At 35.6% G+C, this 26,540-nt stretch overlaps 1 protein-coding gene across 2 annotated transcripts; it reads left to right on the top strand.

Moving 5' to 3' along the window:
• Positions 1-764: 764 nt before the first annotated feature.
• On the top strand, positions 765-24,956 carry DEPDC1 (DEP domain containing 1). Of its 2 annotated transcripts, XM_007460115.1 has the most exons (12): positions 765-895; positions 2,665-2,930; positions 6,203-6,359; positions 6,776-6,894; positions 7,315-7,445; positions 8,736-8,783; positions 11,280-11,420; positions 12,741-13,592; positions 14,023-14,195; positions 15,962-16,138; positions 23,146-23,331; positions 24,026-24,235. In XM_007460115.1, the coding sequence occupies exons 1-12, from the start codon at positions 848-850 to the stop codon at positions 24,164-24,166; spliced, it is 2,439 nt and encodes an 812-aa protein (XP_007460177.1). In that variant the 5' UTR covers positions 765-847; the 3' UTR covers positions 24,167-24,235. The 2 variants fall into 2 exon arrangements, with proteins under 2 accessions (XP_007460177.1, XP_007460178.1); XM_007460116.1 differs by lacking the exon at positions 12,741-13,592 and having other exon boundaries at positions 816-895; positions 24,026-24,956.
• Positions 24,957-26,540: the final 1,584 nt, after the last annotated feature.

Here is a 26,540-nt window from a genome sequence, read left to right as displayed (position 1 = left end):
AACGGTGATTTAAACATAACCAGAACTCTTGTTTGATACGGCAGTAGATTTTCTTAAGGGAAGCAGTTTGGCAAGTTTTGCATCACCTGTCCCAAGCCCCTTATTGTGTGCACTTAAGGAAAATTACTTAAGCTCCATTTTACTACCGAATTAACCGGTGGGGAGGTGGAGCGGGGGGCGGGGATGTTAACCTACATTTTAGCACTGGGGAGAATGGAACTGTGGCCCCTGCAAAAATCTACGGAGACAGCACTGCAACATACACCCAGGAAGCTTTCCAGAAGCAAAACCAAGGGATCTGTCAGGTGAAAAGTACGCCCCAGGTTTGTTTCACATGCTAACCACTGCCTGAGATCCTCTAAGGCCAGGCAGAAAAGGCTTGTCTGTTCTTTTTTTCTTTGCAAATTTCAAATTCCTTCAACCCAAAGGCTTGGCTCCAAACCATGCTGTGGGGGACTAAACCGCCTCACCCGTTCTGAATGTGGAAACATGACTCCGCCTCGCCAACGACCGCAAGAGGGAGAAGCAGCTACAGGGAAGCCAGGTTAGGCCGGGCGTCTGTCTCGTCGGCCCCGCCCGGGAGTAGACCTGCCGGCGCAAGCCCCACGGCCCCGCGCGAAAGCCTTGAGAGTCCACAGCCCACGCAGACGGCGGCGGGGTCAGGGCGGCGCGTCACGTGGCCCAACAGCGCAGCCAATCAGCGCAGCCCTCTGAGGTATTCAAATCGATGGCGCGGTCGACGGTTGTGGGAGGCTGCGCTGCCGCCGGCTTCTCGGGGGCTGAGTGTCGCCTTGCGCCGCCATGCCGGGCACCGGGCGCTGACAGACCTTCGGGCCCGGTGGGCGGAATGGAGAATCAGGGTGTGCCTCCCGGGCCTTATCGGGCCACCAGGCTGGTAAGACCGCGCATGAACGAGACTGGCCAGCCAGAGTGATGGCTGCTTTTACGTGAGAACGTTTGTAGCTTTCCCTCGGGCGGAGGGATAGGTCCCAGAACCTCTTGGGTGGCTGAAGAGGAGAATGAGGGGAGTTCACGGGTATCGCGGACCCTTGCAGGACACGCCTGGCCCCCTCCTTTGCTCCGGGCTCCCCGGGTGGGCGCATCGGACTCAGCTTCTGAAGCGACCCCTGTTCTTGGTGCTGTCGGCGTCCCCTGGAATGTCTTGGAATATTCTGAGTTTAGCCGCTCCCCACGCCTGATTTTCTACCCGCATAAGGATTCGAGAAGAGTTTTGAGTTCCAGTGCTTTGTAGGGTCAGACTGGGGGCAAGCCCGATTGTTTGTGACAGCTTAGTTTAGCCTGTCCTGTAGAATTTAATGCAGGATGTATCGACTGAATGCCACTCAGTAACAGCTATTTCATAACTAAGAATATTTTAAGTACCCATCAGGAACCACTGTTGGTAGTCACTGGATTTGTACTTGCATAGAGTGTCTTGTGTATTTGGATCATCAATCCAAGAGGATACTGTGCCACTGGTTATGTGACATTAGGAGAGTCACTTCTGTGAGCGTCAGTTTCCACCTTGGTAAATTAGAGCCAATGATACATGCCCAGGCTAAGAGATGTCCCAGAGTAGACATATTGTATGTGAAAGTGTGCTGTGATCTGTAGAATAACAGACAACTTATTCTCTGGATAAATTGCAGCTCAATATAAGTTTCTTGAATAATATATGAAAAGTGGAAGTGTGGAAAGAAAAGAATACAGTTATTGTGTTTTCAGCCCTTAAATTCTGCGTTGTGATGTTGGGACCACATAGGTTAGATAAGTGGTAGCATAGCGAGTAGTAGCATAGTTGGGGTTACAAATCAGATTTCTTAACCTCTAATGTAAGATTTTTTGATTAAAAAGTTATATGTTTATTCTATACCACTCCTCGTAGACCTGCCACGAACCCAAAAGTTTGGGTAATTTGAAAACAGTTTTGGAAAGTGTGAGTATCTTTTGAAAATGTAGATATATCACAGCGTCATTAAACAAACGGTAGACTTAAAACTTAATTTACCGCATCTGTTCTATGTAAATTATTGGTATCTTCACTAGTAAATATACTAAAGGTATATTAATACTTTAATACTAAAGGTATTTTACCAGTAAAACTATTGCCTGCCAAGAGTTTTGTTTGGCCTGCATAGTTAGTTATGAGTGCAGGTTCTAGAGTCAATCCAATGCCTGGGTTTTAGCTGTGTGACCTTCATCAAATTATTAAATATCTCTGTGCTTCATATTCCTTATCTGAAAACGGGATAGTAATAGTACCTATCCATTGAATTGTGAGAATTAAAGTGAAATAATGAGTGTAATGCATAGTGTCTGACACAAATGCTATTATCATATTATTAATATTAGTTGAGGTTAAAGAAACAGGAATAAATGCTTTCTCTGTTGAGGACTAAAGGCAGGTTCATTGTAGTTCTCCATTATTCCTAGGTTTCCTAAGTAAGCCAACCAGCCAGTGAAGTGCTTTTAGTCCAAAACTATTACATAAAAATATTATTACAACACTAGAATTAATGAAAAGAAATCAGTACGGGATGTAAAATTTTCTTTAGCACAAATAAGACAAGTGATTTCTTCATGAATTTTAATGATTTAACAAGATGCGAATGAGAGAATTTTCTTTGTCTAATTAAAAAAAATTTTTTTTCTTTCCATTTGCAGTGGAATGAAGTTACCACATCTTTTCGAGCGGGAATGCCTCTAAGGAAACACAGGCAACACTTTAAAAAATATGGCAATTGTTTTACAGCAGGAGAAGCAGTAGACTGGCTTTATGACCTATTAAGAAATAATAGCAATTTTGGCCCTGAAGTTACAAGGCAACAGACTATCCAGCTATTGAGAAAATTTCTTAAGAACCATGTCATTGAAGATATCAAAGGCAAATGGGGATCAGAAAATCTTGATGACAACAGTCAGCTATTCAGGTACTAAACAAAGAAATAACTGCAAAACTGAATTATTTAACAATGAAGTTTCACTCCACTTCTAATACTTTTACTAAAACAGCAGCCTCTTCAGGGGAAGTAATATTTTCTGCAGAAAACTTACTGCTCTTAGTCCAATTAAAACCATTTAAAAGTTAAAGTTAGTTAAAGGTTATTGCTGCACAATTCAAACATAATAAAATAAGGAGTTGGGAGGAAAGAATGAGATAGTGTCACTTTTACATATTCTGAAAGCTCTGTAACATGTCAAGGACAGAACATTATCAACCTTTAGTTTCATAGATTTAAGAATTACAAGACAAGTTCTCACAGATCCTTACCTTCAAGTGATATGTAATCTATATAATCTAAGAACACATGTGATGAAATAAATAATAGCAAAGTTTATATAATAACTAACAAAAGAAATATACCACAGGTTGAAGAGACTATTTATTAAGAATTTATCATGTACCAGAAGCCCTACTTTATGAGTTACATGTTTTCTTTATTTAATCCCTAGAATAGCTTAGCAAGGAAGATATTAACTCCTTCTTACAAGTGAAGAGCCTGAGACTATGCTTCAACAAATTTTATTCCCTTGGTCTGAAATATGTTCATGTACACATTCATCAGACTAGTAAACACATTTCTTCTCATGTCAGCTGTATTGTAGCCTCTGTGGGGCCTTTCTGACTCCCTCAGGCCAGCATAATTGATTTTTCTCTCTCGTACCCGGAGTTCTTGATTATATATCCCTTAAATTAGGTCTTTGGATTCTAATACCCATGTGTTTTTTTGTGGGTTTTTTTTTTGTTGTTGTTGTTGTTGTTTTGCGGTATGCGGGCCTCTCACTGTTGTGGCCTCTCCCGTTGCGGAGCACAGGCTCCGGACGTGCAGGCTCAGCGGCCATGGCTCACGGGCCCAGCCGCCCCGCGGCATGTGGGATCTTCCCGGACCGGGGCACGAACCCGTGTTCCCTGCATCGGCAGGCAGACTCTCAACCACTGCGCCACCAGGGAAGCCCCCCATGTTTTTTTACTCTGCAAAATTAGTACTTTTCAAATGAAATGTAGAAATTGATTCTTGCCTATGTGTCAAAGATGACTTATGTCATACAAGTAAGCTGCAATAACGAGCATATGAATATCTTGTATAACACCCTACAAATCTTTCCTCTCTCTACTACTCATCAGTCACCTTTTGAGTTCCTTTGCTGCTGCTCATCCTTTAGCTTTTACTGTCCTCAAGGTCCTAGGCTTGTCTACCCTTAACCTCTCTCCCTGGGCAATCTCATACCATGTCACCACTTACTTTTCTTATGACTTTCAAACCTCCAACCCAAATACCTCTCCTGAGCTTTAGGCCCACTTTTGCCTATTAAACAGGCACTTCAAATATAGTATATGGAAAATCACTAACATCTCTTAACCTAAATTCTGACCTCTTATATCCATATCTGAATGAATGGCACAGTCTTCCCTGTAGTTACCTTCATTCTTTCCCTTCTCCCCTTTAAATATGATGTAATTATCAAACCATGTCTATCGTGCTGCCTCAGTATTCTCTGATCTGTCTACTTCTCTTAATGAATGTTCTTTTTGTGAGACTACTATTCTCTCTTACCTGGAATTCTGCATAGCTCTTCAACTAGTCTGTCTACCTCTAGTGCTTTTATAGTGGTAACAAAACTATGACGTAGTTAAAAATAAAGTATAACAAAAATGTGTAAGACCTTATTGGAGAAAATTATCAAACTGTACTTAAAGTAATAAGTGGAGAAGGATATTCTGTTCATGAATGAGAAGACTTAGTGTCATAAATAAGTCACTTCTTCCCAAATTGATGTATAAATTCAGTGCATCTTCATTCAAAACCCCTACATAATTTTTTGTAGGATTTAACAAGCAGATTTTAGAGTTCATTTGATAATGTAAAGGTCCAAGTCAATTTTGAGGAACAATGAGGGGAGAATTGCCTTACCTGATTATCTGGGCTTAATTAAATTTAAATTAAGACCATTAAGTGCTGAGAATATAAACCCTTACATATAAAGAAACTTGGTGTGAGTTATACATGAATTAAATACCTAAATATGAAAATAAAACTCTTCTGAAAGAATATAAGAAACTATTTTTAGGACAGAGGAATAGGAAAAAAACTGAGGTGACTAAAAACTTATGCATAAACTTGATATATGTTAAAAGATGCCATAGAGATATTGTTTATGTATATGTATTTAAAGTATGAAAACATGAACAAGAAGGAAATATACTAACTATAGGTTAATGATTTCCCTTAGGAAGAGAGAAATAGAATTAGCAAAGAATTTCTTTCATTAATAAAAAAGATAATGGGGCTTCCCTGGTGGTGCAGTGGTTAAGAATCCACCTGCCAGTGCAGGGGACACAGGTTCGAGCCCTGGTCCAGGAAGATCCCACATGCTGCGGAACAACTAAGCCCGTGTGCCACGACTACTGAGCCTGCGCTCTAGAGCCCGCAAGCCACAACTACTGAGCCCACACGCCACAACTACTAAAGCCCATGTGCCTAGAGCCCGTTCTCTACAAGAGAAGCCACTGCAATGATAAGTCTGTGCACCCCAATGAAGAGTAGCTCCCACTCACCACAACTAGAGAAAGCCCACGCACAGCAATGAAGACCAAATGTATCCAGTAATTAATTAATTACTTAATTAAATTTTAAAAATAATAATAAATTTTAAAAAAATTAATTTAAAAAATTTTAAAAGATAATGAAGTCTTGGTAAAATGTTAATAGTTGCATTGGTTGATGGTTACCTATGTGGATGTTGTTTTATATTATTTTCTGTACTTTTTTGTATCTTTGAAATATTTTATATTAAATTGAAGGGAGGAAAAGCATTATAATCAAAAGGAGCAAGAGTTCTGGAAATTTAACAATTACAAAGGGTAGAAAATATATACAAATTAGATAACTAATGAGAGAAATTTAGAAAATGTAACATTCTAGAAACATTTATATTATGTAAGTGATACCTCTCCAAAAGAATTGATCCTAATAATAACCCTGATTTATATAGGAATAAAGTTAAAATACATACAGTTTACTAAAGAAAGCAGGAAACTATTAAAATTTTTTAAAAGGTTTAATGGGAAAATTAGTTTATGTAGAAGATGCATTCCTTGATAATGTAAGTAAATCGTTTTTTTAGTTATTTTTAAGATAAATGGCACTAAAAGTTTGTTTATGATCTCACATTATTTAATTGCATATTATTCTTAAACCAGATTTCCTGCAAATTCTCCACTTAAAACTCTTCCACGAAGGCATCCAGAATTGAGAAAAAACAGAATAGAGAACTTTTCCAAAGATAAAGATAGTATTTTTAAATTACGAAACTTATCTCGGAGAACTCCTAAAAAGCATGGATTACATTTCTCTCAGGTAAAACATCCTTTACTAGATTAAATATAATTACTGCATGCTTAATAATAGAATCATTAAAAGTGAATGATTAATATTTGAAGCCAATACTTGGAATCTCTTTATTATATTCTAAAAATGTATGTGTAAATTTGTTTGGAACTCACAGAAACGAAAATAAAAATGGTAGTGAGACATACTTGAAATAGTATTTGTATAATTTAAGCATGTTTTGTTTTAAATTAATTTGAGGGTAGTGGAGGCAGCTGCAAAACCAAAAGCTCTATTACAATATATTGCATTATTTCTTCAAGTGACACCTTACAGCTCCACAATGGGCTGATACTAATAGAATTACTAAATATTAGAAGTGGTGTCAGTTCATTATCTCCAAAATGTGAGCATACCATATTAAACCAGAGTAATTCATTTTTCAGGAAAATGCAGAGAAAATGAACTGTGAAATAATCGATGAACATCAAGAAAACTCCATTGATAATAGAGAAATAAGCCAGAAAGATGTTGAAGAAGCTTGGAGATATGTTATTCTGATCTAGTAAGCTATAACTAAGCTATAACCAAGTTCCTGAGGTGTTTAGAATGTTAATTTGATATTTTCATCAAGATATGCAGTTGAGGAAGAACAGATTAATTCGCAAAGCTTAGAATTTAACCTGTATATGTGTTTCTTAATAAATATTCTTGCGATAGTTCTGGTACAATAGAAGTAGAATGTTTTCAATATAATTTGCTTTTTCTTTGACTCAAAGTTGTAGCTCTAGTTTGGGGTTTATATTGGAATCCTGCAACGGTTATTAAGATACTTTAAAGTAGATACTAATATAAGTCTTAGAGGTTGATTTAAGAAAAATATTCCAAAAGCTTTGTTTGTTTTCCATTCAAACTCTTTCATATTTGTATTCTATTCCACTTATTTTATGGAGGAAAAACAGTTTGTATTCTTTCTCCTATTTAGCCTGCAAACAATTTTAGGTGTGTCATCCCTAGAAGAAGTCATAAATCCCAAGCAAGTAATTCCTCAATGTATAATGTACAACATGACCAATACAAGTAAGCATGGAGTAGTTATACTGCAAGACAAATCAGGTTGGTATTAATAAAAGAAGTTGGAATCATTTTAAACATGCTAACAAAGGTTGCAGCTATTGTGGGGATAAAGAGAGACCAAAATGTAGAAAGTAGAATACTTCAGTTGAGAGAACATCAAGGAGACTACTGATTATCAGAGGTGCTTTAGTAATCATAGTGGGCTAATTTTTAAATGAATATTATTCACACTTATTTTAGCTCTTAAGGTGGATTCCTTAATGATTTTTTTTTTTAATGACAGGGTTAAGCATCCAAAAGATATGCAAATATAATTTAAACTATTGATTAATCACATTTTATTGAGGACCTACAATGTGCCAGGCACTATGCTAAAGATTAATGATGAACAAGAGAGAAGCTCCTTCCTGGAGCTTACATGAGAAGCTCCTTCCTGGAGCTTACATGAGAAGTTATATACAAATTTAAAGGGGTCAAGACATACATACAAAACCAAAGTAACACCCTATAAAATAAGTCAAAACTCTCATGAACAGTATTCTAAAGAACACTGGCTTTGTATTATATATATGTTTATATAATATATTGATTTCAGATATAAGATAGGAAAATCGGGGAAATAATTTAAGCCAGATGTATTGGAAAGCTTATAGGAAATGTATTAATAAATTTACTGAAAATGTTGGCTCATTTTTTTATAATCAATTGCTGTCTGTAGAATTAATTGACATGCATTACTTTGAGTTTCTTTTTGTGGGCAAGAACTTTGAGGGTTTAATTGTAGGAGCAAAAAAGTAAATGTTAAAACTTAAGAACTATGTTGTGTATGCTTGTAGCTTTGGACCAGTTGTATCTTTCATTACCTAAAATAACTTGATTATATGCTCTCCATCTAAGCTTTCTATTCTTTATAACTATTAACTTTTCAAGTCAAATGTATGTGTGGTTTTTGTGTTTGTGTCAAAAAACTGCTACACTTATGTGTCATGTTTCACATAGTGGCAATTGAAAGATTTTAAGCAAGCCTCACTGTGAAAGTACCTTAATATTCAAATATAGCTTGTTTCAATCATAGGTCTCACTCAAATCAGTAATATTCAAATAGCATAGCTAACTTTTTAAGCTTGTATTGTAAAATACTGTCTTCGCCCTATGTCTTATTAAATATGTAATCATTTTTAATCCTGCTGGTACACATACATGTGTGTGTACATACACACACACACACACACACACACATATGTATAATTATATAATATAATAAATGTGAAGTTTTAAATATACTGTCATCATAATTGTATGATTGAACACTGTTAATTTTTTGTGTAGATGACCTTCCTCACTGGGTATTATCTGCCATGAAGTGCCTAGCAAATTGTAAGTTAAACAAACTGTGTGTGTGTGTGTGTGTGTGTGTGTGTGTATATTATATTGATAAAATATTTAATAAGAACCAAGGAATTATTTTTAATAATTTATAAAAGTCCTGATAAAATTAAATTATATTCTTTCTGTTGATGTTTAAATGAATATCTAGTAGAACTGATTACACTTCTTTGCATGTGGAGTGTGTTATAGAGCCCTTAACTTTTTCTATGCAGATAATGATTTTATACTCCAAGCCCGTCATTTATGACTCAGTTCTCATAAATCATAAAATCATAGGCTAGAGGATCTCAGAGGATTTTTAGGTATAATCTACATCAATTGCCTTAGTGAGTCCAGAGAGTTCAAATAGCAACTTCTAAGTAAAGCAGCTGGTAAGTTGAAAGTTTCCATCAGAAATGAAGTCTTATAAAACCCACTTCAGTCCCCTTGCCATTGTACACGGCTTCAACATTTGGTGTTTCATGACATGCTCCTACTCCATAGGATATATTAATGGGACTTTTATGTTTATGAAAAAAAATGGTCTGTCATTAATCAGATCATTTTTTAGCATTTCATTCTTCAAGTTTTTTCCATAGTGATCAGTAATAAGTGAGTTTTATAATTTAAGACCCTAGTTCTAGTACAAAACCGTAATTGCTCTCGAAAATCAGTTTTTAAAATATGCAGAGGTGTATGCTTCTAAATCATCAAAAGTTAAATTATATTTTAATAATTTTGTTACAAAAGTATTTTTCTAGTTTTTATAAAATTAGTATTTTATTAATGTTCAGGATAAGTATATATTCCCTTGTTGTCCACTGGGTGTCAATATGACAAAATAACAGGATAACTAGCAATAAGTAAATAATATTAGTTATAGAAAAAATTTATCAATTCAAGATAAAGATCTTGATCAGAAGCTAAAGATTTCTGAGATTCTCTTTCTACCTTCTCGCTACGTAACTGTCCTTCTCTCTCATACCTTGGCTCATGATTAGCAACTCAGATAGCATACTTCCAGGGATTTCTCTGATGCCCCATCTTTAGGGATTTGTTTCTTTTTATTCTCAGTCCACATTATACATAAATGATACCAAGATATAGCTTACTAAATTCCAGTTTAACAATATGTCTAGCCAGAGGCAATGTTAAGACTTTTACTTAACTTGTTTGTTATTTAATCCCCCACTGTAATCCTGTGACATACAGGAATCAAAGATCAGTATACTATTCATAATTTTTTTTCTAGAAGAGAAAACTAAGGCTTAGAAAGTCTTTTTTTCTGATACATAAGGAGCTATGTATTCAAATCTAGATTCTCTAACTGTAAATTCTGTGTTTTTAATTCCAGTAAAGTATTTTCTATCTTAGAAAACTTTTAATGATTATCAAATTTTTTATTCTACATATTAAGAATATTTCTTATATCCTCCTCAGAAAAATTGTCTATTTGTTCCACATAAAATCCTTATTAGCCTTTAAGCTATTAAGTGTGTGTATGTGTGTTAACTTGAAAGATAACATAGTAACTCTCAAATCTGAGTGCATATCACAGTCACTAGAGAAACTCAGCAAATATTCAGATTCAGTCGATTCAGAATGTCAGGAATTTTTTTTTTTTTTTTTTTTTAAATCACGTCTCAGAAGATTCTTATAGCAAGATGCCCAGCTCCGTGTTAGGAAACTACTTAATTAGTGAACCAGAAGCAAACATTTCTAGATCAGTAATTCCTAGCTCCATAGGAATTCTGATAGATTCTGGACTGTTTAGAGGAGATTCTTTTAATAGGTACACTGGATGATTCTGATTATGTAGTCCATGGACCACACTTTAAATGCTATTAAACCTCAAGATCCTGTGACTTGCTCTCACTTTATACTGCTCTAAATTCTAATTTTAGCTTTGCCACCAAACTTCTTTTACCTTGAGCAAGTTGCTCTGAGCTTCAGTTTCCTCACCTGTAACATAAGATCAGAATTTATTTCTGAGGAAAATACTAATGAGTAGACATGATTATTTCAATAATGTTAAGCTAATGGAACAGCGTTGTAAAGATATTATTTAAATTCATTCAGGGTATGCTTCACGTCAGGCAAAATTTAATCACAAAAATGTAAATTTACAAAGGACAATTTGAAAGAATTATTTGCATAATCCAAATAATCTTTGCTTTATAAAATGAATTGTGATAAAATCCCATTAAAATAAGCTGTCCTGATGCTTTTAAAATATATTTCAAATTTTGCTTTATATACAAATTTTCAGTCATATAAATATTAAAATTAAACAAAATGCTAACAGTTGCAGTGACTTCTAATTAAAAGATGGTGAGAAGGAATGAGATATGCACAACCCTTTAAATTTTTAAATTGTGACAATTTGTTAAACATAACTCCTTCATGAAATAAGTATATGTTTTATGCTTTTTATAAGTATCTTTAAAAATTATATTTAAAATAAATTATATTTCATCTTTTTTTTAATTTTTTGCCTCTACTTAGGGCCAAGAAGTAATGATATGAATAATCCAACTTATGTTGGATTTGAACGAGATGTATTCAGAACAATTGCAGATTATTTTCTAGATCTCCCTGAACCTCTACTTACCTTTGAATATTATGAATTATTTGTGAACATTTTGGGTATGTATAGATTTTTATTTATTATTTAAATTTATTTTATTAGTTTCCAAGTCCCCCATAATTTAAAAGATCTAAAAGTATAGGTAAACATGAAGGTGGCAGGCTATAAATTATTTTAAACTTCAGGAATACTCTGGTTGTTGTTATGTTGTTTTCCAGTAATTCAAATATACCATTCCAACACCAATTCTCTACACCAATAGGGTGTCTTACAATTCAGTTCATTTCTGACACTAACTACCTATCGATAACCCAGACCCCAAAAAGTTGAGGACAAAGTCTTTCAGCTCTGATACTAACTACCCAGTGCTAGCTTAGACCCCAGAGATCAAGGGCTCAGTTCCACAACGCTGCCCTCACTTCATGCACCAGCTGCAAATGAGGTCCTCAGGTTTACTGACATTTCTGCCTGGCTAACTACCAAGTTAGGGGTTCCCACAACCCCCTGAAGTTTAATAATTCACTGTAACGGCTCACAGAACTCTGGAAAGTGCTTTACTTAATGATTACCAGTTTATTATAAAGGATACAAGTCAGGAACAGCCAAATGGAAGAGATATATAGGGCAAGGAATGGGGGTAAGGGTTGTGCAGAGCTTCTATGTTCTCTCCAGGAATGTCATCCCCCCAAGCGTGTCCATGTATTCACCAACTGGTAAGCCCCCATAGCTGTGTTGTTTCAGAGTTTTAATTGAGGTTTCATTACATAGGCATGGTTGATTAAATCATTGCTCATTGTTGACTAAGTCTGACCTCCACCAACCACCACTACCCCACCACCCCCTCCAGGAGGTCTGAGGTAAGGCTAAAAGTTCCAACCTTCCAAGAAGGGCTAAGCCTAAATCACCTCATTAGCATAAACTGAGGCTAGCTCTAATAGGCTCATTGTGAATAACAAAAGATTCCTGTCACTCTGGAAATTCCATGGGTTTTAGGAGTTCTATACCAGGTACCAGAAACAAAAACTATATATATGTTTTATTAAACTACAGTTGTCTTATAATTAAGAACTTTCTAATACTTGTAGACTGAAAGTAGATATTTTTTCATGTATTTGACTGAATCCATTTAATTAGATTGTTGAAATAAATTTTAAAGTTATTTTCATCACATGTTGGAAAACCTCGAGTCTTGCACTTTGTAACTGAATGTTGCATGTGTCCTATTTAAGTGGCTTCTGAATTAAGCAACTGCTATTTGTACTATACTAACAATATGTACTATAGTGATGCTTTGTTTTTTTAACGTTACTCTTGTTTTTGTTTTATTTTTGTCCACTGTCATACAGTTGCATCTTAATTTTTGTTTCATTTCCTGGTAGTTGTTTGTGGCTACGTCACAGTTTCAGATAGACCCAGTGGGATACATAAAATCCAAGATGATCCACAGTCTTCAAAAATCCTTCACTTAAACAGTCTGAATTCCTTCAAATCAACTGAGTGTCTTCTTCTCAGTCTGCTTCATAAAGACAAAAACAAAGAAGAATCAGATACTGCTGAGAGACTGCAGATAAGTGATCAAGGATTTCAAGAAAACTATGCTAAGAAAATGCAGCTAGTTAATTTAAAAAACAGAAGAGCCAGTGTTAATGACATAATGGGAGGAAGTTGTCATAATTTAATAGGCTTAAGTAGTATGTATGTTCTATCCTCTAGCATCAAACCAAGGTGCTATTCATTAGAAGGAATTGTAGATTTACCAGGGAGTTCAAGTAAAGAGGTCTCCAGTGTCTTCCATCAATCTGATCTGAACATAAAAGGACAAAATAATAAACAATTTTTAGAGTCTGAGACCAAACAGGAATCCCTAATGCATCTTCATTCAGAGGAAAGTATTCAAAAACCACTCTGTGTTGGTTTTAAAAGAACCTCTACTTTGACCATTCAAGACCAAGAGGAGTTATGTAATGGAAAGTGCAAGTCAAAACAGCTTTGTAGATCTCAGAGTTTACTTTTAAGAAGTAGTACAAGAAGGAATAGTTATATTAATATGCCAGTGGCTGAAATTATCATGAAACCAAATCTTGGACAAGGCAGCACAAGTGTGCAAACAGCTATGGAAGGTGAACTCGGAGAGTCTAGTACCACAGTCAATAAAAGACTCTGCAAAAGTACAATAGAACGTTCAGAAAACTCTTTACCTCCAGCTTCCTCTATGTTGACTGGCACACAAAGTAAGGTTGATGCTTTCAATGCATGTAATGTTAACTTTTAGTGTTTACTAACCCTGTTTCACTTACCTGGCTTTTCTTCTCTGAAATTGCTTTACTTTTTCCCTCCAGAAGGAAAGTTTCATATTGTCATGGCATAACCAAGATTTATTCTACTTACCTAAAGCACTCCTTTTCTTTCCCTTAAATTGCACTTATTCTGAGTCACTTTATTTGTAATAAGTGAAGGATTTTCAATCCTTCATAATCCAATGGGTTATGAAGAAAATAATATCTTACCATGCTTTTGAAGAATGTGGAAATTTCTGGGAATAGTCAAAAGAAACGAAATATTAAAATATTATTTTGCCTTCTTTATATAACTATATGCTGGTAGAATGAAAGCAGCTAGTGTCATTGATGATTTTTTTCTGGGGGGTAATTTGCTTTCTAGGTTTGCTACAACCTCATTTAGAGAGGGTTGCCATCGATGCACTACAGTTGTGTTGTTTGTTACTTCCCCCACCAAATCGTAGACGGCTTCAACTTTTAATGCGCATGATTTCACGAATGAGTCAAAATGTTGATATGCCCCAACTTCATGATGCAATGGGTACAAGATCACTGGTAAGTTGATTTCTTAAGGAAAGAATAAGTCCAGTTCATAAACTGTGCCCCCCCCCCCCCCCGAAAAAAAAAAAAAAAGAAAGAAGACCAAACCATCTAAGCATACTACTCAAGTGATGTCATGGTCTTACAATCCTAGATTCTTGAGTTAAAAAAAGGCTCTTGAAAGTCTAACCTTTCCTAGCAGCAGAATACTGGTGCATTAATCCTTTGTGTCCAGTCTTTTATACTTTCACATCTTGATCTTTACTTAAGGACTTTGCCTATTCACCTACGCTATATCACTTCATAGTGGTTAACTGTCAGACCATATTATATTGCCTTGTGCCAATTCTGTTTGGTGGGGAAGGAAGAGGAGATGTAGGCACTGTTGAAAGCCGAAGGGCACTATAACCCTGTGAAATAAAGAATTAATGGGAAATTCATGTGTAGTAAGTCAAAGTGTTTCAGATATTGTAGTAGTGGGAAAGTTGTATTTGATGTGTTATGTGAATTAGCATAGCTTGTCATTGTGGGCAGGAAGTTGGGAGAGGTACTGTGAAGCAGTCTTAGGCTCCATATGAAGATGAGGGAAACAAGGCATTTATATGCAGATGTTGACTGGAAATGAACTCTTGAAATAGTATCTCTAATATCTCTTTCCCTCCCTCTCTTTATCTCTCTCTTCCTCTCTCTCTCTCTCTGTCTCTGTCTTTCTATAAAGAGCTGCCACTTCCTCAGAGCGCAGCTTCAATTTACAGAATGTTCTTGTAGCAAGGAATCTGTAGCTAAGCTCCGTTCTTCCACTTATTAAGGACAGTTTTTTAATAAAACGACATACGTAATATAAAGAGGAAGAATTATTCTTAAGTAATTGTGGCATAATTAAAAAGCATAGGGAAGTTTGTAGGAAAGGATATTTAGAGAGATATGAGTAAGAAGGAGGTAATTTTGATTTTACACTTTTTGAGATTGAGGTTATAGAACATCTAAGTGAAATTTATCCTACAGACAGAAGGTTGGAAATGAACCTGGTGAAGAAATATTAGGGCAGAAAGTATATTTTTTGGAAAAGTGGTAGTTGAGGCTATGGGAGTAAATGAGTTCTACAAAGCTGAGCAAACAAAGAATAAAAGCTGAGGACTGAGCATTGGAAGAAGATAGGAAAACCTGCCAGGCATGTAGGAATAAGACCAAAAATATTTCAATTCAATAAATATGCTCACCATCTATTATGTGCAAAATACTTAAAATACAATTCTGATATTCAAATTATTTTAGAATGAGGTGTGTGAGTGTTTATGTGTGCGTGTGTACATGTGTGTGTCTTATATTTGGTGGGTTATATGGACATGAATGAGAGTAAATTAGTTTTGAAACACAAAATTTACCCCAGGATTTGAAGATTGTCATGATGGAATTGAAAAATACAATGTACTAATTGTTTTTAAAGACTAATAGAATAGCATTAAAAACTGTTTTCCAGTTTCAAAAGATAAATGATGCCAACCTTGTAACCACTTGTGTTTATATATTCTCCTAGTCTGTGCTTTTATGGGGTTAATTTAATAAGTCACTGTTCTCTAACAGTCTTTAAGCACCATATTTGTATGGTATTAATGGAACCTAGGTGTTTAGTGATAAAATTGAGACAAAATTGGAGAAAAAGCTAAGCCTTCTGTAATCATTTGGAATTTATATTAAGGAAATACTTAACAAGCACTATAAAAAAATTGGCATTTTATTCTTTCTAATGTAATAAGTTATTGTCCTTTTAATGTTTCTAGATGATACATACTTTTTCTCGGTGTGTGTTACGCTGTGCTGAAGAAGTAGATCTTGATGAGCTTCTTGCTGCACGATTAGTTTCTTTCTTAATGGATCATCAACAGGAAATTCTCCAAGTACCCTCTTACCTACAGACTGCAGTGGAGAAACATCTTGACTACTTAAGAAAGGGCCATGTATGTATTTTAAGTCTTAAAATTATCTGCATTAGTCAGTTGCAAGTGGCAAACTCATCTCAAACTAGCCTAATCAGAAAGGGAGACTTTATCAGCTCACATAAATAACCTCCAAAAGTCAAGAATGTAGACAGACTATGGATATTCAAATAGCAATAGGACTGTTTCCATCCCTTCATCACTTATTTCCATTTCGGTCCTATATTTGAAAAATGGCTCCTTCACATGATTAGATATGGCTGATTAAAGCTCTTGAGTCATAGACTTAATATTTGCAATCCAAAGGGGAAAAAAAAACCATTCCTCACCTCCAATTTGAAAAGTTAATGGTATGGACACAGAGTGGCCAAATCTAGATTAAATGCACATTCTTTAGGTGGTTGAGGGTGAGTGGGTTGAAGAGAGGGCCCATTCTCTGAGTGGCTCTACATAGATTAGAGAAGAAGCTGTTCTTCGCAAAAGGTAAGGATAGTTGGAGTAGAATGGGAAGGAACTTTTATAAGGAGAGAAGGAATCTAAGCAGCCAAAAACAACAGATGTCTGCTATATTCAGTCCTTGGCTGCCCAACACACATATTCATGTTTCTTCCTATACATACTATTCTAATATTGCCATGACTTACTGTAATTATAACTATCCCCTACAATTCTTTCTCTTGTCTACAGATTTTTTTTTTCCTACAGCAGGTCCTAATTGGTCATCAATTTTATACACATCAGTGTATACATGTCAATCCCAATTATCCAATTCATCACACCACCACTCCCACCCCCCCACCTCTTTCCCCCCTTAGTGTCCATACATTTGTTCTCTACATCCATGTCTCAATTTCTTCCCTGAAAACCGGTTCATCTGTACCATTTTTCTAGGTTCCACATATATGCGCTAACATACGATATTTGTTTTTCTCTTTCTGACTTACTTCACTCTGTATGACAGTCTCTAGATCCATCCACGTCTCTACAAATGGCCCAATTCCATTCCTTTTTATGGCTGAGTAATGTTCCATTGTATATATGTACCACATCTTCTTTATCCATTCTTCTGTCGATGGACATTTACGTTGCTTCCATGACCTGGCTACTGTAAATAGCGCTGCAATGAACATTGGGGTGCATGTGTCTTTTTGAATTATGCTTTTCTCTGGGTATATGCCCAGTAGTGGGATTGCTGGATCATATGGTAATTCAATTTTTAATTTTTTAAGGAACCTCCATACTGTTCTCCATAGTGGCTGTATCAATTTACATTCCCACAAACAGTGCCAGCACTTGTTGTTTGTAGATTTTCTGTTGTTGCCCATTCTACCTGGTGTGAGGTGATACCTCATTGTAGTTTTGGTTTGCATTCCTCTAATAATTAGTGATGTTGAGCAGCTTTACATGTGCTTCTTGGCCATCTGTATCTCTTCTTTGGAGAAATGTGTATTTAGGTCTTCTGCCCATTTTTGGATTGGGTTGTTTGTTCTTTTTAATATTGACCTGCATGAGCTGTTTATATACTTTGGAGATTAATCCTTTCTCCGTTGATTCGTTTGCAAATATTTTCACCCATTCTAAGGGTTGTCTTTTCGTCCTGTTTATGGTTTCCTTTGCTGTGCAAAAGCTTTGAAGTTTCATTAGGTCCCATTTGTTTATTTTTGTTTTTATTTTCATTACTGTATGAGGTAGATCAAAAAAGATCTTGCTGTGATTTATGTCAAAGAATGTTCTTCCTGTGTTTTCCTCTAAGAGTTTTATAGTATCCAGTCTTACATTTAGGTCTCTAATCCATTTTGACTTTATTTTTGTGCATGGTGTTAGGGAGTATTCTAATTTCATTATTTTACATGTAGCTGTCCAGTTTTCCCAATACCACTTATTGAAGAGACTGTCTTTTCTCCATTGCATGTCCTTGCTTCCTTTGTCATAGATTAGTTGACCATAGGTGCGTGGGTTTATCTCTGGGCTTTCTATCTTGTTCCATTGATCTATGTTTCTGTTTTTGTGCCAGTACCATATTGTCTTGATTACTGTAGCTTTGTAGTATAGTCTGAAGTCAGGGAGTCTGATTCCTCCAGCTCCGTTTTTTTCCCTCAAGACTGCTTTGGCTATTCGGGGTCTTTTGTGTCTCCATACAAATTTTAAGATTTTTTGTTCTAGTTCTGTAAAAAATGCCATTGGTAATTTGATAGGGATTGCATTGAATCTGTAGATTGCTTTGGGTAGTATAGTCATTTTCACAATATTGATTCTTCCAATCCAAGAACATGGTATATCTCTACATCTGTTAGCATCTTTAATTTCTTTCATCAGTGTCTTATAGTTTTCTGCATACAGGTCTTTTGTCTCCCTAGGTAGGTTTATTTCTAGGTATTTTATTCTTTTTGTTGTAATGGTAAATGGGAGTGTTTGCTTAATTTCTCTTTCTGATTTTTCATCATTAGTGTGTAGGAATGCAAGAGATTTCTGTGCATTAATTTTGTATCCTGCAACTTTACCTAATTCATTGATTAGCTCCAGTAGTTTTCTGGTGGCATCTTTAGGATTCTGTATGTATAGTATCATGTCATCTGCAAACAGTGACAGTTTTACTTCTTCTTTTCCAATCTGTATTCCTTTTATTTCTTTTTCTTCTCTGATTGCCGTGGCTAGAACTTCCAAAACTGTTGAATAATAGTGGCGAGAGTGGACATCCTTGTCTTGTTCCTGATCTTAGGGGAAATGCTTTCAGTTTTTCACCATTGAGAATGATGTTTGCTGTGGGTTTGTCGTACATGTCCTTTATTATGTTGAGGTAGGTTCCCTCTATGCCCACTTTCTGGAGAGTTTTTATCATGAATGGGTTTTGAATTTTGTCAAAAGCTTTTTCTGCATCTATTGAGATGATCATGTGGTTTTTATTCTTCAATTTGTTAATATGGTGTATCACATTGATTGATTTGTGTATATTGAAGAATCCTTGCATCCCTGGGATAAATCCCACTTGATCATGGTGTATGATCCTTTTAATGTGTTGCTGGATTCTGTTTGCTAGTATTTTGTTGAGGATTTTTGCACCTATATTCATCAGTGATATTGGTCTGTAATTTTCTTTTTTTGTAGTATCTTTGACTTGTTTGGGTATCCGGGTGATGATGGCCTCATAGAATGAGTTTGAGAGTGTTCCTTCCTCTGCAGTTTTTTGTAAGAGTTTGAGAAGGATGGGTGTTAGCTCTTCTGTAAATGTTTGATAGAATTCACCTGTGTAGCCGTCTGCTCCTGGACTTTTGTTTGTTGGAAGATTTTTAATCACAGTTTCAATTTCATTACTTGTGATTGGTCTGTTCATATTTTCTATTTCTTCCTGTTTCAGTCTTGGAAGGTTATACCTTTCTAAGAATTTGTCCATTTCTTCCAGGTTGTCCATTTTATTGGCATAGAGTTGCTTGTGGTAGTTTCTTAACGATGCTTTGTATTTCTGTAGTGTCCGTTGTAACTTCTCCTTTTTCATTTCTAAATTTATTGATTTGAGTCCTCTCTCTCTTTTTCTTGATCAGTCTGGTGAATGGTTTATCAATTTTGTTTATCTTCTCAAAGAACCAGCTTTTAGTTTTATTGATCCTTGCTATTGTTTTCTTTCTTTCTATTTCATTTATTTCTGCTCTGATCTTTATGATTTCTTTCCTTCTGCTAACTTTGGCTTTTGTTTTTTCTTCTTTCTCTAGTTCCTTTAGGTGTAAGGTTAGATTGTTTATTTGAGATTTTTCTTGTTTCTTGAGGTAGGCTTGTATAGCTATAAACTTCCCTCTTAGAACTGCTTTTGCTGCATCCCATAGGCTTTGGATCGTCATGTTTTCATTGTCATTTGTCTCTAGGTATTTTTTGATTCCCTCTTTGATTTCTTCAGTGATCTCTTGGTTATTTAGTAATGTAGTGTTTAGCCTTCATGTGTTTGTGTTTTTTTATGTTTTATTTCCCTGTAATTTATTTGTAATCTCATAGCGTTGTGATCAGAAAAGATGCTTGATATGATTTCAATTTTCTTAAATTTACTGTGGCCTGATTTGTGACCCAAGATGTGATCTATCCTGGAGAATGTTCCGTTTGCACTTGAGAAGAAAGTGTAATCTGCTGTTTCTGGATGGAATGCTTATAAATATCAATTAAATCTATCTGGTCTATTGTGTCATTTAAAGCTTCTGTTTCCTTACTAATTTTCTTTTTGAATGATCTGTCCATTGGTGTAAGTGAGTTGTTTAAGTCCCCCACTATTATTGTGTTACTGTCGATTTCCTGTTTTATAGCTGTTAGCAGTTGCCTTATGTATTGAGGTGCTCCTATGTTGGGTGCATATATATTTATAATTGTTATATCTCCTTCTTGGATTGATCCCTTGATCATTATGTAATGTCCTTCCTTGTCTCTTGTAACATTCTTTATTTTAACGTCTATTTTATCTGATATGAGTATTGCTACTTCAGCTTTCTTTTGATTTCCATTGCATGGAATATCTTTTACCATCCCCTCACTTTCCGTCTGAATGTGTCCCTAGGTCTGAAGTGGGTCTCTTGTATACAGCATATAGACGGGTCTTGTTTTTGTACCCATTCTGCAAGCCTGTGTCTTTTGGTTGGAGCATTTAATCCATTCACGTTTAAGGTAGTTATCGATATGTATGTTCCTATGACCATTTTCTTTTTGGGGGGTTTGTTTTTGTAGGGCCTTTTCTTTTGTGTTTCCTACTTAGAGAAGTTCCTTTAGCATTTGTTGTAGAGCTGGTTTGGTGGTGCTGAATTCTCTTAGCTTTTGCTTGTCTGTAAAGCTTTTGATTTCTCCATCGAATCTGAATGAGATCATTACCAGGTATAGTAATCTTGGTTGTAGGTTCTTCCCTTTCATCACTTTAAGTATATCATGCCACTCCCTTCTGGCTTGTAGAGTTTCTGCTGAGAAATCAGCTGTTAACCTTATGGGAGTTCCCTTGTACGTTATTTGTCATTTTTCCCTTGCTGCTTTCAATAATTTTTCTTTGTCTTTAATTTTTGCCAGTTTGATTATTGTGTGTCTCGGCGTGTTTCTCCTTGGGTTTATCCTGTATGGAACTCTCTGTGCTTCCTGGACTTGGGTGGCTATTTCCACTCCCATGTTAAGGGAAGTTTTCAACTATGATCTCTTCAAGTATTTTCTCGGGTCCTTTCTCTCTCTCTTCTCCTTCTGGGACCCCTATAATGCGAATGTTGTTGCGTTTAATGTTGTCCCCGAGGTCTCTTAGGCTGTCTTCATTTTTTTTTCATTCTTTATTCTTTATTCTGTTCCTCATCAGTGAATTCCACCATTTTGTCTTCTGGGTCACTTATCCATTCTTCTGTCTCAGTTATTCTGCTATTGATTCCTTCTAGTGTAGTTTTCATTTCAGTTATTGTATTGTTCATCTCTGTTTGTTTGTTCTTTAATTCTTCTAGGTCTTTGTTAAACATTTCTTGCATCTTCTCCATTTTTTCCTCCATTCTTTTTCCGAGATCTTGGGTCATCTTCACTACCATTATTCTGAATTCTTTTCTGGAAGTTTGCCTATCTCCACCTCATTTAGTTGTTTTTCTGGGGTTTATCTTGTTCCTTCATCTGGTACATAGCCCTCTGCCTTTTCATCTTGTCTGTTTCTGTGAATGTGGTTTTTGTTCCACAGGCTGCAGGATTGTAGTTCTTCTTGCTTCAGCTGTCTACCCTCTGGTGGATGAGGCTATCTAAGAGGCTTGTGCAAGCTTCCTAATGGGAGGGACTGGTGGTGGGTAGAGCTGACTGTTGCTCTGGTGGGCAGAGCTCAGTAAAACTTTAATCCACTTGACTGCTGATGGGTGGGGCTGGGTTCCTTCCCTGTTGGTTGTTTGGCCTGAGTAGACCCAACACTGGAGCCTACCTGGGCTCTTTGGTGGAGCTAATGGTGGACTCTGGGAGGGCTCACACCAAGGAGTACTTCCCAGAACTTCTGCTGCCAGTGTCCTTGTCCCCAGCGTGAGCCACAGCCACCGCCCACCTCTGCAGGAGACCCTCCAACACTAGCAGGTAGGTCTGGTTCAGTCTCCCCTGGGGTCACTGCTCCTTCCCCTGGGTCCCAATGTGCACACTACTTTTTGTGTGCCCTCCAAGAGTGGAGTCTCTGTTTCCCCCAGTCCTGTCGAAGTCCTGCAATCAAATCCCACTAGCCTTCAAAGTCTGATTCTCTAGGAGTTCCTCCTCCCATTGCCAGACACCCAGGTTGGGAACCTGACGTGGGGCTCAGAACCTTCACTCCAGTGGGTGGACTTCTGTGGTATAACTGTTCTCCAGTCTGTGAGTCAGCCACCCAGCAGTTATGGGATTTGTTTTTACTGTGATTGCGCCCCTCCTACCATCTCATTTTGGCTTCTCCTTTTTTCTTTGGATGTGTGGTATCTTTTTTGGTGAGTTCCAGTGTCTTCCTGTCTATGATTGTCCAGCAGCTAGTTGTAATTCTCGTGTTCTCTCAAGAGGGAGTGAGAGCATGTCCTTCTACTCTGCCATCTTGGCTCCTAATCACCTTGTCTACAGATGTTATGGGCCCTGCCCATGCTCTTACATCTCAAAAATAGTAGATGAACACTTTATTACCATTTCAAAACGTTAATGTTTTAAGATGAATTAAAATATCACTTTGTTAGTGTTTTGTAGTTAAAAGAATAAAATCCATGGTTATTGGTTCTAATGATGTTAGCTACCTTTATTTAATACTTGTGTGCTAAGCATTTTATATACATTATCTCACGTACATTCACATTTTACAGATAAGGAGACAGACCAAGACCAGTTTAAATAACTTGCTGATGGTTATAAAGCTTGTAGGTTGTAGGGCTGGGATTGAGACCCTACTGACTTATTGCTACTCTGCTGCATAATACAGTTTTCTTAAAGTGTTAAATGTTTGGTGGCAAAATAATAGGTATTAAAACCCATCAGAAGAACCCTTTACCAAATAGGAACATGACCAGAATTAATAGATTTGACTGTATGTATCATTTTGTTCATTACAGATTAAAAATCCTGGAGATGGAGTGATTGCTCCTTTGCCAACATATTCATACTGTAAACAAATTAGTGCTCAGGAGTTTGATGAACAAAAAGTTTCTACCTCTCAAGCTGCAGTTGCAGAACTTTTAGAGAATATTATTAAAAATAAGAGTTTGCCTGTGAAGGAGAAAAGGACAAAACTAAAACAGGTAAGGGAATGGACAAGTTTCAATCGTAAATATTTTCTAATATGCTATTGCTGATTGTTATTTAATGACATTTAGAATCTAATTTCTCATTTTAATATTTTGAATTTTAAATATCATATATGTAGGCTATGTATGACTACCTGCCTGGTTTTACTCTGTCCTGAAATCTTCATAATAACCATAATAACAGATACTCTCCTTTACTTCCAGTGTTTTATATTTAAAGCATGCCTTACCCTGGGGAAATAATTATAAACTTAGGACTATAATATGTAACTTTTAGTGACTCATCATTACCATTTAGAATTTTTAGCTCTACCTCGAAACCCTGTAGCCACATGATTCTGGCAAGTCCAATTCCTGGTCTGAGACACTCAAAGAAGTATGAAATATACTAACTAGATCGTTGTGACCTTCATAGGCTTTACCAGTGAGAAGGAAGACCATCTAGAATTTAGGAGAATTAACAGCAGAAGAGAATCCTAGATGTTAATGCTAACTGGAATCTAAGAAACATTATAGGGTACCTTTCATGTGTGAGAAAGTGGAGGGAGAAGCAAGAATAAAGTGAAAGGATACTGATCTCTGTAATACATCTTTGAGAAAGGCACTGAATCCTTATAAAATGTTGACCAGTGGCTTCAGCTCAGATAATAATGTTAAATACCCTCTAATTCCTCACCTCATTTTTAAGTTTCAGAAGGAATATCCCTTGATATATCAGAAAAGATTTCCAACCTCTGAAAGTGAAGCAGCACTTTTTGGTGACAAACCTACAATCAAGCAACCAATGCTAATTTTAAGAAAACCAAAGTTTCGTAGTTTAAGATACTAATTGAATTGAAAATTATGTAATACTTGTGGAACTTTGGTAAGTGAAGCCATATCTAAGAATTCAGCTACTAAAAAGGAAGTCTATTTATCAATAAGGTTTTTCTAAATAGAACATTATGTAAGGAAGTACCAAAATAGTTTTTATCAATGTGAAACTGCTGAGAAACTAGTGAATCTCAATGGAGAGCAAGTGACAATAGGTGATACCAAATATTTTAATCAGAAATAATCTTTTGTTTTTTATACAACTATCTGGAAAAGCTATCATGATGTGTGCTAAAGTTTCATTTACTTGAATTTTGAAAAATGACATTTGCTTTTCAAGATTAAACTGTAATTCTTTAAAAAAAAACAAAAACAACTTATCTGCATATGCTTATGGATGTTAGCTTAAAGAACTAGTTGCTTAGGATTACTTTTGTTTCTAAGTGTAAGAATGTGAAGAATATTTGAAAATTCAATGAATTAATTTTCAACTGCTAAATATTGCACTCATATGTTCTTTTGCTACTTTTTATCTATTTATATATGTATCTGTTTTTAAAATATGAATATATATTATAAGACTTTGGTTTGCCTTAAACATTTACCCTAACTGCTTCAGTCATTCATTTTTTCAATAAATATCTTTTGCATTCTTATCTTCATGAATCTACTAGAATATAAAGATATGAAAGAAGTATAAGGCAATCACGTATTCATTTAAAAGATATTTATTTAGCAACTACGATGTGCCTTTCATTCTTCAAGATGTGGAGAGAAAATGATGAATAAACCAGAAAACCTCTTCCCTAAAGTATTTGCTTCCTAATCAAGGGAGATATACCTACCAGATACTTAAAAAAACAATACACCCCCTGAAATCAAGTCATGAGGATTCATTCAACTGAAGACTAGCCTTTTTAATTATGCAACAATTTCCTAAGCTAGTGTTTTCAAATTGTTGCATATTAGAATCATCATTAGAATAATACATGCTCAGGCCCTACCTTATACTGATTAAATCAAAATTTTAAGGGATGGCATATAGGCTTCAGTATTTTTTAAACTCTCTAGGTGATTCCAATATTCAGCCACCTTTGAGAATCAGTGCCCTAAATACTTTTTATAAATAAAATGTCAAGCTGGATTCACACTGGCTTTATTATTTCATTGGAAGAAAATGCCAAGTGTAAATCCCTCTCATCTTAATAGAAGGTTCTACAAATTTCTGCTTGACTAACTGCATACAAACTTGAAGCAACATTTCTTCCACATTTTTCTAAAGATTATTTAATATCTATTTGGTAAGTGTAAAGATATACATAATGCCTGGGATGTAATAGACACTTATTGTTCAATGACTGTTTTGATTTTTCAGTGTAATGTTGTACTGTAAAATGACAATGTTCCATTTGAAATTAATATTTTTATTAAAAATATGGACAGAAAATAACTATATCTTTTGCCCAGAAACCTTAGCTATAAAAATATTGAAGCGAATTACAATTCTTCCCAAGGTGTTTGTATACTAAAAGTTTTCCTGTTTATAGGTATGTAATAATGTGAATTATGTTGCATATTGAGATAAAAACTATTGTGGGTTTTATAACAATTTAATTTTGTATTTATTGATTGATATTAAATATATGAATATTATAAAGATATAGTAAACTTTGATCTCCCTTAGTGTGCATGCAATTGAGGTTACAAAATACATGATGTAACACTTTAATAATGTGAACTCTGAAGTCAAATTTGAATCCTACTGTGCTGTTTACTGTGTAACCCAAGACAGGTTATTTAACTTCTCTAAATCCCAGTTTTCTTATCTGTACAATAAAGATTATAATAGTACCTGTTCTTCAGGATTGTTGTGAGTATTAAATAGAATAATTTGTGAGAAGTTTTTAGTACAGTGTCTAGCATAGAATAGGCACTCTATTAAATGTTAGAAATTAATACTAGAAACACCTAGAATTATAACAGTAGAAGAGATCTTAGCAAAAATACAGTCCTCTCAATTGCTTTGAGCAGAAAGGAACCAAAACAAAATTGTGAACAATTGGTGAGTCTTATAAACTATTCTTTAGTCATGAAACACAGCTTCTGATTGTACATACTGGTTGAAAATACCTGGTCTAATATGATGAGAAAATTTGTTGAGGAAGGAAAGCATTAATATCTTCAGAAGCAATATCCTTGAATATGTGAAAGCATACAGGACATATTACACAAATAGAAGGCTTATTAACCTTTGGCTGGAGCATGGACAGATACTGTTGTATCAGAAAAAAAGGGCAAAGTCTTTAATTTCAAATATTGATGGGTTGATTTGATGTTGAGTGCTTATAAAAAGTATCTTCTAATTGCTTTTGCCTTCTCAGGAAATAAGC

The sequence above is a fragment of the Lipotes vexillifer genome, unplaced genomic scaffold (assembly GCF_000442215.2).
Source record: "Lipotes vexillifer unplaced genomic scaffold, Lipotes_vexillifer_v1.1 scaffold134, whole genome shotgun sequence".
Lineage (NCBI taxonomy): Eukaryota > Metazoa > Chordata > Mammalia > Artiodactyla > Lipotidae > Lipotes > Lipotes vexillifer.
This window is presented reverse-complemented; position numbering and strand designations above follow the sequence as displayed.